At 40.8% G+C, this 15,276-nt stretch overlaps 1 protein-coding gene across 1 annotated transcript in view; it reads right to left on the reverse strand.

Moving 5' to 3' along the window:
* The window catches only part of hcn2b (hyperpolarization activated cyclic nucleotide-gated potassium channel 2b), a 130,662-nt gene extending 115,764 nt beyond the window's left edge, over nt 1–14,898 (reverse strand). The window contains exon 1 of the mRNA XM_080213257.1: nt 14,203–14,898. Coding sequence (XP_080069383.1) covers nt 14,203–14,876 — 674 coding nt within the window. The 5' untranslated portion in view covers nt 14,877–14,898. The remainder of the gene's footprint in view (nt 1–14,202) is intronic.
* Between the last annotated feature and the right edge of the window lie 378 nt (nt 14,899–15,276).

Raw genomic sequence — 15,276 nt, forward strand, 5'->3', positions numbered from 1 at the left:
AGTGTGCTTTAACTTGGGATCATTCTTCTCTGGGCTCTCTCAAGGCTGTCCCTTCTGGAATTGTGCACAGTATTCTGAATGAGGTCCGTACAGCAATATGTTTCAAAAATGATATGTTGCATTTTTCTCCGTATTATTAAAAAGTCAACATAATTTCTTTGGATTTTTACATATGATGCTTGATCTTTCTTCCAATATGAAACATTTTGCATTAGTTATATTAAATCTCATTTTCTATTTGTATCCCCAATTGTACAACAAATCTAATTCCTGTTGCAAAACCTTGACTGTATCCTCCATTCAGACTACAAATCTAATAAGTTCACAACAGGCTTATGTATCCCAATCATTTATGGAAATGACCACAGGAATAGGCTGTCTGTTAATTCAGGCCATTATTCCGAATAAGAGAAATTTATGTATTCAGTGGATCTCTCTCTCAGACTCTCCATTATCTTCTGTTATGTTTTAGAAGTGCAGGTTAGAGGTATCCTGGGAGCAGCCGTTTTACATAGAGACCCTTGCTGAAATAAGAACTTTTACTTGTGATATAAATAATGAGGGCTTCTACCATTCCAGGTGGTCTTTAACCAGCATCGCTAAATCATGGCAACAAAGGAGACAGAGGGATATCAGTAAGTATAAAAGATTATTTGCTTCATGTTCATGGTACTATGCAACTGTGCATCCATCTTAATACATAAAACTGGCACAAAATCATTTCAACAGATTTAGAATAAGGAATGTATGTATCAATTTTAAAATATATTGCTGTTTTAGAAAGTTATTCATTGTTCAGATAAAAATACATATTCTGAATAGCACATATGACATCTCCCACGGCACAAACGTTACATGAACCTTGTGATCCATCAATTCAACCAGCAAACCTCTGCAAAGACAGATTGGTGCATGAATTATTGCAATAGCACAGGTAACTACATAAACACCAGTCCCACAAAGAGAAACTGTGACATGTGTAACTTGGCTGTGTATTTGTTTCACATGAAGTTCTAAATAATATTCACTCAACAGATTGTTGAAAAACAAAATTCACACATTTCTGTGAAACACTTTCTGTTAAATGTGTCTAATATGAACAATTTTCTTGCAGTCACTATCAGCACTGCAGGACCCAGCTTGTTAATGGTTCATTTCCTGAACAATAGTTATTGTCCTTGAACCATCTATATTTCATTAAATAGGTGATTACATTCTAAACTCCTCAAGCAATATACATATATAATGTTATTTCAACACAAGATATTTTCCAAATAGAGTAATTCATTCTCCATCAGAAGCTCTTTCCAAGTCCATATACAGTTCTTCTCAAAGGAATGAATTAAAAAATGTTGAAAATAACTATAAACAGATTTCTTGCATGCTTTACATCCAGGTGGTATGTTAGTACTTGTTGAAAAATATAATAAACCACAAGAATTGAAAGGCTGAGCAGTACCTCATCATAGAAACTCTACAGTGCAGAAGGAGGCCATTTGGCCCATTGAGTCTACACCAACCTCAATCCCACCCAGGCCCTATACCTATAATCCTTCGTATTAACCCTACTAATGCCCAACACTTAGGGGTCATTTAGCATGGCCAATCAACCTAACCTGCACATCTTTGGACTGTGGGAGGAAACCAGAGCACCCAGAGGAAACCCACACAGACACAAGAAGAATGTGCAAACTCCACACCAAAAGTGACCCAAGCCAGGAATCGAATCCAGGTCTCTGGTGCTGTGAGGCAGCAGTGTGAACCATCTTGCCACCTGTTGAATAGATTGTGTGTAATTTAAGTTTTACATAGTTTCTGCACCGAAGACTGCATTAAAATTTTATTCCAGTGCACATTGTGCTGGAGTAGCAATTTAGGAGCTCCATTCATTTATAAAATGCACGGTAAACTGTACAAAAAATCATGTCAAGTAAGCTATTAGGAATATGAGCACATCTAACACACATATAACGTACAGTCTGGAGTTCTGTGCAGCAATATGTAAAGACTTGACATGACAACATGATCAATGAAGGCAAATTTAATAGGTTTGCCATCTCAAAGTTGAAAAGCAGTGCTAGCTTCCGTATATGCTTTTTTATTTGGTTTGACCTTAAAGGAGGTCAACAGGATATGCTGTTATCCTGCAAAAGGCATATTTAACTTCTTTACTTACGGTTTTATATTTTTATCTTATTAATGCTAATTCCATGAAATGACTGACAAGAGTGGATAGTGGGTTTCCCTTCCCTGAATCACATGACTTCCATTATGTGGAGATGCTGGCGTTGGACTGGGGTAAGCATAGCAAGAAGTCTCACAACACCACGTTAAAGTCCAACAGGTTTATTTAGTAGCAGAAGCTTTCGGAGCACTGCCCCTTCATCAGGTGAGTGGGAGTTGTGTTCACAAACAAACATAGAAAGACACAAACTCAATTTACAAGATAATGGTTGGAATGCGAGTTTTTACAGGTAATTAATTCTTAAAGGTACAGACAGTGTGAGTGGAGAGAGGGTTAAGCACAGGTTAAAGAGATGTGTATTGTCTTCAGCCAGGACAATTAGTGAGATTTTGCAAGCCCAGGCAAGTCGTGGGGGTTACAGGTAGTGTGACATGAACACAAGATCCCCACTGAATGCCTCTGTGTCTGCTGCGAGACTGATGGGGTCCATTTTGGCGGTGGGGCAGAAATTGAGCCCTCGGCTGAGAACTTTGATTTCATCTGGTTGAAGTGTGTAGTCCAACAAGTTTTCAATGGACTTCCCTTCTCACAAACTGTTCTGGCTGGAGACAATACACATCTCTTTAACCTGTGCTTAACCCTTTCTCTACTCACATTTCGTTACCTGTAAAGACTTGATTACTTTTAAAGACTCGCATTCCAACCATTAGCTTGTAAATTGAGTTTGTGTCTATATATGCCCTGTTTGTGAACACAATTCCCACTCACCTAATAAAGGAGCAGTGCTCCGAAAGCTCGTGGCCTGTTGGATTTTAACCTGGTGTTGTGAGACTTTTCATATGACTTCAACAGCAAAGATATTGTGGCATTTGACTTGAACAGCAGGAATATGGAGAATCATCTTGACACAGTAAAAATTGAAAAGATAATTGTAAATGGTGTACTCCAACAGCAGCAGTAACATGCTGAGACTATGTTGATGAATGAATGCAGAGCAAACAGAACAGAAAAATAAACTTAATCCAAAGATGTAGGAAGTATGATACTCTTGTAGGCACAACAGCAGAAATAAAGAAATAAGCAGTGAGGGAAATATGGAGCAGTAGTGGGGGTTTGGAGAACGAGACCAAGCTATGATGTTATGAACAACCAGCTAAGAAAAATCAACAGATGTCAGAATATTCTTCAGATAAGCCCAGGGGCTCCAACATAAAAAAAATTACTGTTGCAGAATGGATACCAGCTTTACAAATGCGCTGTAAGAAACCTAAAATTAGACTGATGATCCTACATTAACTCATTAGCTAGGGGAAATGGAGTCCTTTCGGCATGGTGGCACAGTGGTTAGCACTTCAGTCTCTCGGCTCTAGGGTCCCAGGTTCAATTTCGACCTCGGATGACTGTCTGTGTGGAGTTTGCACATTCTTGCCTATATCTGCATGGATTTCTTCTGAGTACTCCAGTTTCCTTCCACAGTTCAAAGATATGCAGGTTAGGTGAATTGGCAATGCTAAATTGCCCCTTAATGTCTCAAGATGTGTTGCTTAGATGGATTAGCCATGGGAAATGTATGGGGTTACACAGATAGGGTGGGGAGAGGGACTGGATAAGTTACTCTGTCAAAGAGTCAGTGCAGATTCAATGGGCCAAATGGTCTCTTTTGCACTGTAGGGATTCTATGGTTTCCAGCACTGTAGAATCCTACTCATTTCAAGATTTAGGTTTAAATGTGACAAAAACTCAACTGCCCAGCAGAAACATGAGTAACATTTTTTATTAATTAAACATAAACAAACTGAGAATTTTTGATATTTCATCTTTTTTTGCCAACAGCAACTACACTGCAACTAACTTAAGGCTGACGTCAGGTGAGATTCTCACCTGAAGGCGACTCAGTGACTTTTAGACAGAGTTTGGCTGATTTCACATCCAGTGTGTGATTCACATCTGTGTGAATTATACATCAATGGGAAATCAAAAATACTTCACATTGTAGAAACTTTTCAAAATAACCATCCTAAAGAAGGCTAACTAGAGGAGAAATAACAGAAATTGCAAAAGACTGATAAGCTATGAATAGGATAGAAATGGAGAAAGATTAAAGACAAGCATGGAAGTGGAGAGATAATTAACCGGTGAGGCAGTTATTCAGTGCCAAAGGGGGAAAATGTGAGATAAGGATATCCGTAGAATCTAAAGAATCCCTATAGTGCAGAAGGAGGCCATTCAGCCCATCGAGTCTGCACTGACCACAATCCCACCCAGGCCCTATGCCCGTAACCCCATATATGTATCCTTCTAATCTCCTGACACTAGGGTCAATTTAGCATGGCCAACCAACCTGACCGGCACATCTTTGGACTGTGGGAAGAAACCGGAGCACCCGGAGGAAACCCATGCAGACACAGGGAGAATGTGCAAACCCCACACTGACAGTGTTCCAAGCCAGGAATTGATAGATTGATGGATAGAATCATCACAGAGTATCTACAGTGCAGGAGAAAGCCTTTTGATTTGATTTATTATTATCACATGTATTAGCATACAGTGAGAAGTATTGTTTCTTGTGCACTATACAGACAAAGCATACCATTCATAGAGTTCATTTGGCCCATCGAGTCTTCACTGACAACAATCCCATGCAGGTACTATTCCAACAACCCTATTTATCCTGCTAATCCCCAACACTAAGACACAAATTAGCATGGTCAATCAATCTAACCTCCACACCTTTGGAGTGCTGGCTAGTTAAATTAAAACAATTGAATAAAATATATTGACATGTTCGTCCCAATTCAAAGTCCATCAATTCAAATTATTTGAGGAATCATTTTGTTTCAGTTCTACATTCTGACTTTCAAATGTTATTATTGTCTTTAATTCAATTTCTTGGAGAATTCAACGGTTTAGCTTAAAGAAAACTAATTTGAATTATTGTATGTGAGCTGATAAGACACTGATTTTGATTCTAAAAAGTAAATGGACAACAGGGAGAGGAAAAAATGAGAAAATATATTAAAATGGAATTCAGGTGGACGATTCGAAGCTTTCAAGGAAGACGTGGAGGCCCCACTGGGAGAATTTTCTGGTTCTTTAATCGGTCCACAGCCAGAAAAGTGGTGATGAGATAGCAATGGAAATAATCTTAAATTATGATCAGTGGGGCTGCATGCAATACTGAAACCGATTTGATACAGCAGAAATAACTGCCGCTTTCAAACAACGTTAAAACAGCAAATGAATTCCTCGCAAGTCGGGCAGGCACCGTTGATTTAAGGTCGTCAATGGACTCAAGCCACTACAACCAAACTGGGATCAGGTGATGGTGTCTCCTTGTCCGCAAGGTCGCCACAAGGAGAGACTGACTGCGGGTAAGGCTCACCGAGAAGGTTTAGACTAGTAGGACATCTGCAGGATTCCTTCCGAAGAGCATAAAATATCGGCAGGCGGAGGTAATGTATCACATGGGGTGTTGTATTCAGCTGGTGTGAATTCGCTATCAAATATTATGCGTCTGGTCTCCGTACTGTCAGACGAATGATACCGGATCCTGCATGATAAATGTCCTTCTGTCTAATCGTTAAGACAGAAATGAATCGATTATTAAAATAGAAAGGGGGTGGGGGTGCTGAGCAGCAATTGTAGTATTTAGGGCGATAGGAAATAATAGGTGGGCTGGATTGTTTTAGGGATATCCATTAAATATATATACAGTCACGCCGTTGAGCTGTTTTCCGAAATTAAAATTGGTATCATTGGTTTTCTGCAATTATTGCAGCACCCCGGCATTGCTGCTCTGCTTTAAAAGTCAAGCAAGTACAGCGCAGACACTGAAAATTCCCAGGAATAACAGAATGGTGTCAAAATGTTGATTGCTGTCGAATTGTTAACTCTCATCAGTCGTATCAGCAGCTTAGTGGGTGGTACAGTATTCGGGTTGGTATTGACAGGGCGAGGGGGAAAGAGAAGGAGGCTGATGTGGAGAAAGAAAAGTTCTGCTGTGTGGGCAGCGCTTCAGGTTTCAGCACCATAAACAGCTCCCTGCAGACCCAGACTCCTCAAACCTCCCAGCTTCCTGCAAGCAGACACCAGCTGCAGCAGACAAGGAGCTTGGATGGAATGCTCACTGGAAAGACCCAGGTTCCCCAGTCAGATCAGACTATTATTCACCTGTGCAATTCCCGATGCGAAAAGGGATAAAACAAGGGCGAGATAACTCATTCCCAGACGGTTCACCGCTACCTGCTGTAAAGGAAGACAAATATGTGGCAAGAACCCACAACGTCAAAACCTCATTACCATACATTATAATCTCAAACTTATCTCCATTTGTAACACTTTAAAAATGTACACACACACATTATGTGATCTCATGTTTGTTCAGTCTTGCATAATCACAGTGACAGGCTTGGTACCTGTCCCAGAGGAGGAACAAGTTTTAACCCAGTCAAGAATAAAATTATACAAGATACAGCAGATATTAAACTCAGCTCAGAAGCAAGCATGGAGAAAGGGGGCGAGTTCTGTCTCTACAGGGGCTTCTAACTATATATTACTTTTTGAATTTCCATCAGTGAAGTGCGGAGGAATAAAGTATTTTTCATTTTGGCACCAAGCCTCATCATAAAACATTCTGGAGTCAAGAAAAAAAGCATGGTTAGATGGAAAATGATTTTTCTTTCCCAAACGTAAGGTCTAAAACTAGGTAAGCAGGACTCCTATGATTGTTACACACATGTCCATGCCAGTAACACTTGAGCATCTTAAAGCAAGATTGCCAGGATTAGTAAATTTGGTATTTTAAAAATATTATTTAATGGGGTGTAGCTGTCCCTGGCTAGGTCAGCATTTGTTATCTATCCCTAACTGCAGAACCTGCTAGGCCACTTCAGAGCATATTTAAGAACCAGCCACATTGTTGTGGTCTGGAATCACATGTAGACCTGACCAGGTGAGGACAACTGAGTTTGTTCCATAAAGGGCATTAGTAATGTGAATGGGTTTTTATAACAATCAGTTGCTTTGCACAGTGAGGAAGGTTTTCAAAGCTGGCAGAGGGATTTGGACCAGCTAGAAAAATGGGCTGAAAAATGGCAGATGGAGTTTAATGCAGACAAGTGTGAGGTAATGCACTTTGGAAGGACAAACCAAGGTAGAACATACAAGGTAAATGGGAGGACACTGAAGAGTGCAGTAGAACAAAGATACAAAATTCCCTAAAAGTGGGGTCACAGGCAGATAGGGTCATAAAGAGTGCTTTTGGAACATTGACCTTTATGAATCAAAGTATTGAGTATAAGAATTGGAATGTTATGGTGAGGTTGTATAAGACACTGGTGAAGCCGAATTTAGAGTATTGTGTGCAGTTTTGGTCACCTAATCACAGGAAGGATATTAATAAGGTTGAAAGAATGCAGAGGAGGTTTACAAGGATGTTGCTGGGACTTGAGAAACTGAGTTACAGAGAAAGGTTGAATAGGTTAGGACTTTATTCCCTGGAGCATAGAAGAATGAGGGGAGATTTGATAGAAGTGTATAAAATTATGATAGGTCTAGATAGAGTGAACACAAGCAGGCTTTTTCCACTGAGGCTAGGGGAGGAAAAAAAACTAGAGGACATGGGTTAAGGCTGAAGGGGGAAAAGTTTAAAGGGAATATTAGGGGGGGTTTCTTCACACAGAGAGTGGTGGGAGTGTGGAATGAGCTGCCAGATGAAGTGGTGAATGCGGGCTCACTTTTAACATTTAAGAAAAACTTGGACTGGTACATGGATGAGAGGGGTGTGGAGGGATATGGTCCAGGCGCAAGTCAGTGAGACTAGGCAGAAAAATGGTTCGGCACAACCAAGAAGGGCCAAAAGGCCTATTTCTGTGCTGTAATGTTCCAAGGTTTCATGGTCAGGCTTGAATCCCAGATGTTTGTCAAATTCAAATTTCACTATCTACAATGATGGGATTTGAACCAGGGTTCCCAGGGCATTATACCTGGGTCTCTGGATTACTAGCCCAATAACAATACCACTGCACCACTGCCTCCCTACTGGTGCCTATCAAACAGAAACTATATCCAGGAAACTCAAACCCATCTCACATAGGATAACTACAGAAAGGATATTCATTCTGTAAATCAGAACTGTAAATGAACACGTACAAAAGGGATGAAAAGCCAGTCTTTAAACCATCTATACCATTAGATGACATAACTTGAAGGTATGTAGTAGATCTATGGAATAATTTGCTCACTAGTTGTAATAGCTTAGTGTAAGTGTGCAAAGGATGGACATTTCCAATAATACCATTCTAATGGGATTTTTCAGTTTACAAATCTCTGGCTGCATGACACTGCTCTGATGAACTATGCTAATCTACCATGATGTTAAGCGATGACAACTTTAAAAGATTAAAGTATGTTCTTCTGGTCACAAGCTTAATATTGGCAAAAAAAAGTATATGTATAAATATTTAATCTACATACTTTGCCCATGGTACGCAGGATTAATTCAGTTCTATTATTCTTTACATATAAGGTTTCAACTCAAAATGACAAGGGAGCATTTTCATAATGCTGAACAGTAATTGTGGCTTTAGAATGGTCACAATCTCTGTGAGATTACACATTAGTAGAAAAGTCTTGAAGTTTACACTGAATAATGAGATTATATACATTTACACACATGTAAAGGCAAGTTGTGAAAATATCTTACCTTAGTCACTTCTAAATGCCCTGCTTAATGCACATTAATTCTATAAGCGAACTGCGATATATTTCCTATTCATGATAAAACTGCAATACTTCTCTTCATAAGCTTGTTGACAACTTTGTTATACATAGCTACAGGAAATACATCTTATTTTTTATTTACATTATGAATCTCCCGATTTGGTCACTGTTCTCCAGAATATGTGCAAGTAATTGCACATCATATGCTCTAGGATGGCTTTGTGCTGAGGATCACTAATCAAGTTGGCTGAGATTGCTTATAGTTAATCATTCACTTTGCTGTGTGCTTATTACAAAATAGCTTGTGATTGGGAATTCAGTTGTATGAGGAACCACATCTCAAGCCAAGATACAACTGTATCACAATGCGGGCTACCAATATTTGTAATAAAATAAAATTTTACATAGTATAATTGAATTTCCTTCTACCAAAATTAGATGTGATGAAAAATACTAATATTTCAATTAATTGAACATGTAATAGTGGTTATAATTAACATGTCTTTGTAAGCTAATGAAAGATGTTCATTGTTTAGCCCTTGGAAGAAACAACAATGCATCTAGATCATTAGCAGTGTAAGTGAAACAATTTATCCAGTTGGTTGAGTTAGCTGGGTTTAGTAAATTGCTAACTAGCTATCTATAAATTAATAATAAAAATTGAAATTGTAGCTTGGGGCAGCATGGTAGCACAGTGGTTAGCACTGCTGCCTCAACGCCAGGGACCTGAATTTGAATCCTAGTTTGGGTCACTGTCTGTCTATATGTGGTTTGCATATTCTCCCCATGTCTGTGTGGGTTTCCTCCAGGTACTCCAGTTTTCTCCCACAGTTCAAAGATGTGCGAGTTAGATGTACTGGTCATGGTAAATTGCCCCTTAGTATCAGGGGGACTAGCCAGGGTAAATGCATAGGGTTATGTTGATTGGACCTGGGTGGGATTGTGGTTGGTGCAGACTTGATGGGCCAAATGGCCTCCTTCTGCACTGTACAATTCTATGTAGTGCGCTTTTTGCCCAAATAGGGGGCTGCATGATTCTTTTATAGTCTTTAATCATCTCTTGTCCCCCATTTCAGTACAAAATACAGAAATGTTCCTCACTGATATAATAGAAACTAATATCACTAATAATAAAGTAGTTAATGCATTTGTTGAATCTCCCGAGGTACTTGCCAAAGTTAAAAATATTTTTAGACGGGTTATAATTTTTTTAAAACAAACACAATTTGGTGGTCCTTATCATTAAAATGAATTTAATTTTTTGCCTTCTTCATTTCCATCTGCCCCTGACTGAACTTATGTTTCATACTAATATACTGACTTTCCTGCTTAAGACACTATTTGGCTGTGATATATAATTTCATTGCAAAAGGATTCCACCATGCTTTTATTGAGCAACTTTTTTATTCTTTCATGGGGTGTGGGCATCACTGGCAAGGCCAAAATTTGTCACCCATCGCAAATTGTCCTTGAGATGCTTGCTAGGTCAATAGAGGAATAAGGACCGAGTAAGGGAAGAAAGTTTTTGTTTTAGTTTAGTTAGAGTTTCATGATTAGCACAAGCTTGGCGGGCCGATGGGCCTGTTCCTCTGCTGTATTTTTCTTTGTTCCTTGTTCTTTTTTCAGAAGGCATTTAAGAGTCAACCACACTGCTCTGAGCCTGGAGTCATATGTAGACCAGGCCTGATAAGGATGGAGGATTTCCTTCCCTAAAGGGCATTAATGAAGCCAATAAGTTTTGACATGATAGCTGTCATGGTACTGAGACTAGCTTTATAGTTCAGGCTTATTAATTGGATTTCAATTCCACCAGCTACCATTGAATTTGAACACTTTGTTCCCAGAAGAATAGTGAAAGCCTTTGGATTACTTGTCTATGATAGTACAACTATACTATTGAATGCCTCAAAATCAATGTACAAGGAAGTAACTGAAATTTTAATATCACTAAATATTTGTTTATTATTTTTGTACTTGTCTAATAGTATCCTTAATTGTTCCATAACCTGATTCACTCTGAAACAATAGAATAATTTTAAATTTTGATTCACGATACTTGACAGTCATATTTAATCAAAATGAAATGCAACATTATGATAAGGAAGCCATTCCGTGTATGCCATCCATGCAGATATTCATCACACATTACATACATTGAAATCTAACGAATTATTACTTTTCAGTGGCTTTGGTCCAACATTTCCATTGCTGCAACATACCTGCCACAGCTCCACTGAGGTAGCACTAAGTGGGCATAAGCTTGCATTCAAGATGCATCAACACTCTCTCTCCCAACCCCCAGTCCCTCTCTCTTGCACCATGCAAAATCCTTGATATTTGGGAATGTTCCGTGCATCCATTATTATCAAAGCAGGAAAGCAAGAAGGACAGCAAACATAATTAGTTATGGTATTGAGTATCAGAATACCAACAATTATCACTTATGGAATAAGCATCTCAAACCTAGAGTAAAAGTCAAACCTCTAAGAAAGCTGACAGCTTCATTGTTAATTTTCAGACAACTGTCCACGTCTTGGTAACTGACAGTTGTCCAAGCCACTCTCTTCAATTTTATCTAATTGTCCTTGCTCCAAACAGCACAACATCAAGTTACTCCATACAGCACCCAAATAACTTTTTTTTTCCTTTATCCATCTTCTAAGGTCCAAAAGCAACAAGATTTGTAGGGCAGTTGCAATATGATTTAATGCTTAACCAGAGCCTTAAGGATGAGCAACTGAAACCTGGCCAAATCATTCTCTGAAGTGTCATGCAAACAAAGTTTTGAATTAATGAGAAAGCAAATGAACAACTAAGTGCTTGGAAATCTGCAAATGACTGAATAAAGTATTTGTTGAAAATACAATGCTTGCACAATCGCTTCTATATTCTCCAGACGAGAGAAGGAAAGAGGATGGCAGCCTGGGGAGCAATTTATTTGTTGTATGTTGGATGTGTTAGAGATGATTAGAAAGAAGCCACAAGCTATGGGAAGAATACAAATGCCTGGAGAATTCCTGTAACATGCAAAACATGCGTGAGACACTGTTGGATACAAGGTGTGTGAAATATTTTAATCCAGCTCACAACTGGAAACAAACATTTTGGTAATATCTTATATGTATTACTTGGCTCAAAGAGAAAGCATGTGATAGTTTGCAGAAAATATCCAAGGTTTTTTGCTGAGAATATATAATGAGATTAATGGATCAAATTGCACAATTTTGTTGATCTGTTACACATCACCCATAAATTTACTGTTTGACTTTTACAAGACATGTGGTGATGTTTGGAGAGTAAGCCACAAAACTATTTCAATTAAATTCATTGAGGTGTTGGTGATAATACATGGCCTGCAATTATTCATGTTTCATCCAGTCCAAAGATGTGCGGGTTAGGTTAATTGGCCATGCTACAAATTGCCCCTTAGTGTCCCGGGGTGCTTATGTTAGAGGGACTAGTGGGTAAAATATGTAGGGATATGAGGGTAGGGCCTGGGTGGGATTGTGGTCAGTGCAGACTCAATGGGCCGAAGGGCCTCTTTCTGTACTATAGGGTTCTATGATCTATGTTTGTTGTAATATCCATAGGCAATCCAACGTTTCAGATACACAGCATCACAGCACCAAGGGCAGTGTTTGATTCCAGCCTTGGGTGACTGTCTGTGTGGAGTTTGCATGTTCTCTCTGTGTCTGCGTGGGTTTCCTCTGGGTGCTCCAGTTTCCTCCCACATTCCAAAGATATGCAGGTTAGGTGGATTGGCCCTTTATGTCCCAAGATGTGTAGGTTGGGGTGGGTGTCGAGCCAGGCAAACACGTGTGGTTACAGGGATAGGGCCTGCGTGGGAGAATCGGCACAGACTCGATGGGCCAAGTGGCCTCCCTCTGCACTGCAGGGAACCTAAGTCCGAAGTCTTAGGTAATTAGATTTGCATATCATGGATATTGAACCATGCCAAGAATCACAGCAAGAAAGGGTGAACCAAAAATTACATTGCTGTTGGACATGAAATAGGGGTTTAATTTTACATTTGGGGGTATAAGTGTGATATTTATGATCACGAGTGAAAAATTGCAAACCTATTTACACTTGTGAATACCTGCTCATTTCTTGAGTGAGATCTATCAACGGCACCAAAAGTATATTCAGGCAGAACCGTTAAGAATTGACAAGTTTATGTATTTTTAATGTTTGAACCAATGGAAAAGTGATGGTATAATTTCAGAGACTGCTCAGGCGTGATGTAGAACCTTCTGGGAGATCACCACGCCAGTTTGCGTTGCAATCCTGTCTTAGTCCAGGAACTGAGAAAGAGACTCCTGTCCTGGTTAGACTGGAGACTGGTTAATGATGGGTCGGGTGGCAGGGATCAGGACTGCAAAGTCTATTAGCCTGCAAATGGTGCCAGCAGAAGACAGCTGAATCTTCCATAACACAGAAACACGCGTCCATTCTCATTCCTGTGATGATAAAAACGCTTTGCAAAGAGGCGAGCTGGTGTGGACAGCAATGCCGTCCAAGGACACAGACGTAGCAAAAGCTCAGAAAAGCATCTGTACCAATAATAACAGACTGGGTCACCTCTACAGATTGTATCTACAATGTATAACAGCAGGCAATGATGAAGATACCCATTCACACGGGTTTTTTTTGTTTTAATTTCAGTGAACACGAGAATTTTTTTTAATTAATTCAAGCACTATTAACAAGTAAAGGGATCGGACACGCACCATTGCCTGTGTGGCCCAGTGCTAACCGTGTGACTGATTTCACCAGTGTACTGGCTGCCTCACAAGTTAAGTCAGTGTTCTACCTGTCGCTGGGACCACCTGCACTGTCTGATAGCTGGGCAGGAAAGCTCGGGGTACAGAACACTGCGGTGTCTTTCCAAACCCAGATCCACTCTCTTTTGGACATTCAAACGGCACAGAGCCTCCAACTCGACCCTTGTGTGTGTCAGTGAGTGAGTGTGTGTGTGTGTCTGTGTGTCTAAGTGTGTGTGTGTGTGTGTCAGTGGGGGCTTGTCCAGATTTCTGGCTGCTCTCTTTACAGTTTGCTTATTAACTGATCTCTTTAATTCCCCCCGCATTGGGTTACAAAGAATCATTGAGTCTGTTTATAATTCCCCCATTTTGGGGAGGGGAGGGATGTTGCATTGAGAAATTTGCTATTTGAATCGACCTTCATTCAGTGTTAGAAGTGAAGCTGACTGGAGTGTTGCAGTCACACACAGATATGTGTCTCTGGTGTGTAGGTTAGTGCCCCCCCCCCACCCCTCCCCGGATTAAAACACTCACCGAAAGTCACTGTAAGGGTGGATAATCCACGCTCCGGCCGATTTGACCCTCTCCTGTTCCCTCTCCACAGCTTTCTGACTGCCAAACATACGCAGGGAAAACTTGTTGACTCCCGGCTGGAGCATGGCCCCGAACTGTCTCTGCATGAAGCTGGCCTGACTCCCATTCTGCTCCCCGTTCTCAGGCACGATCTGCTCGGCTCCCTCCGACTTCAAGGCGCTGACCGAGTTCCTCCCTGTCAGCTGGGATGACTTTCGGCTGGGCGCCGCGGAGAAAGCCACTTTGTTCTCCCTCTTGTCTTCGTGGCGGCTGGAAGAGGAGGAACCTCCACCTCCTCCTCCTCCCTCCATGGCAGCCTTCTTCTCCTCACCCTTCTGCTGCTCTGGCCGATTGATGGAGGACTGGCTGCCCTGGGTCACCCTGCAGTCCCCGTTCGTGTTACATTTGATGCTGACCGCGGGCTCTCCCTCCGCCGGTTTCGCCTCCAGTTGCCGGTTCTCGGGGTTTGGGCAGCCCCGGGCGGGCGGTGAGGGTAAAGCTCTCATCCTGATGCTCTTGGTGCCGCGGTCCTCCTCGTTCTCCTCCTCCTCGTCCATGATAATGCTGGCTTTGGGACCTAGGTGCTGGGGTAGGCTGTACAGCCTTCCTCGCATAGCAGGACGCAATTTGTCCATGGATGCTCGAATGGTTGGGGAGGTTTGCTTTGACGTGCTGGCTGAACCTGGCGTACGTGACTTCTTTGCTTAAACGGCGCATGGAGCCGGGGACATGGTGTCCTAACCCCTTCCTTTCTTCAGAAGGTTAAGCTGCATTTTTTTTAAAACAAGAGGGAGCTCCCAGACTCCCATTAAAAACAAAATATCGACATCCTTTGCTTTCTTTCAAGCCAGCCCTTATCATTACAAGTGTACAATTCCAGTTACCCCCCCGCCATGATACACCTTATCAGGGAATATTTAAGTTTACCTGTGTGTGGGTGGGGTGGGGTGGGACGCTAATTATTTGGCTCCCTCTATGTTTGTTTGACATCACTGGCCTTTCGAATGCTCCTACAAAGGAAATCATAGATAATAT

This window comes from Carcharhinus amblyrhynchos, chromosome 26, assembly GCF_965287045.1.
Source record: "Carcharhinus amblyrhynchos chromosome 26, sCarAmb.v2.hapA, whole genome shotgun sequence".
NCBI lineage: Eukaryota > Metazoa > Chordata > Chondrichthyes > Carcharhiniformes > Carcharhinidae > Carcharhinus > Carcharhinus amblyrhynchos.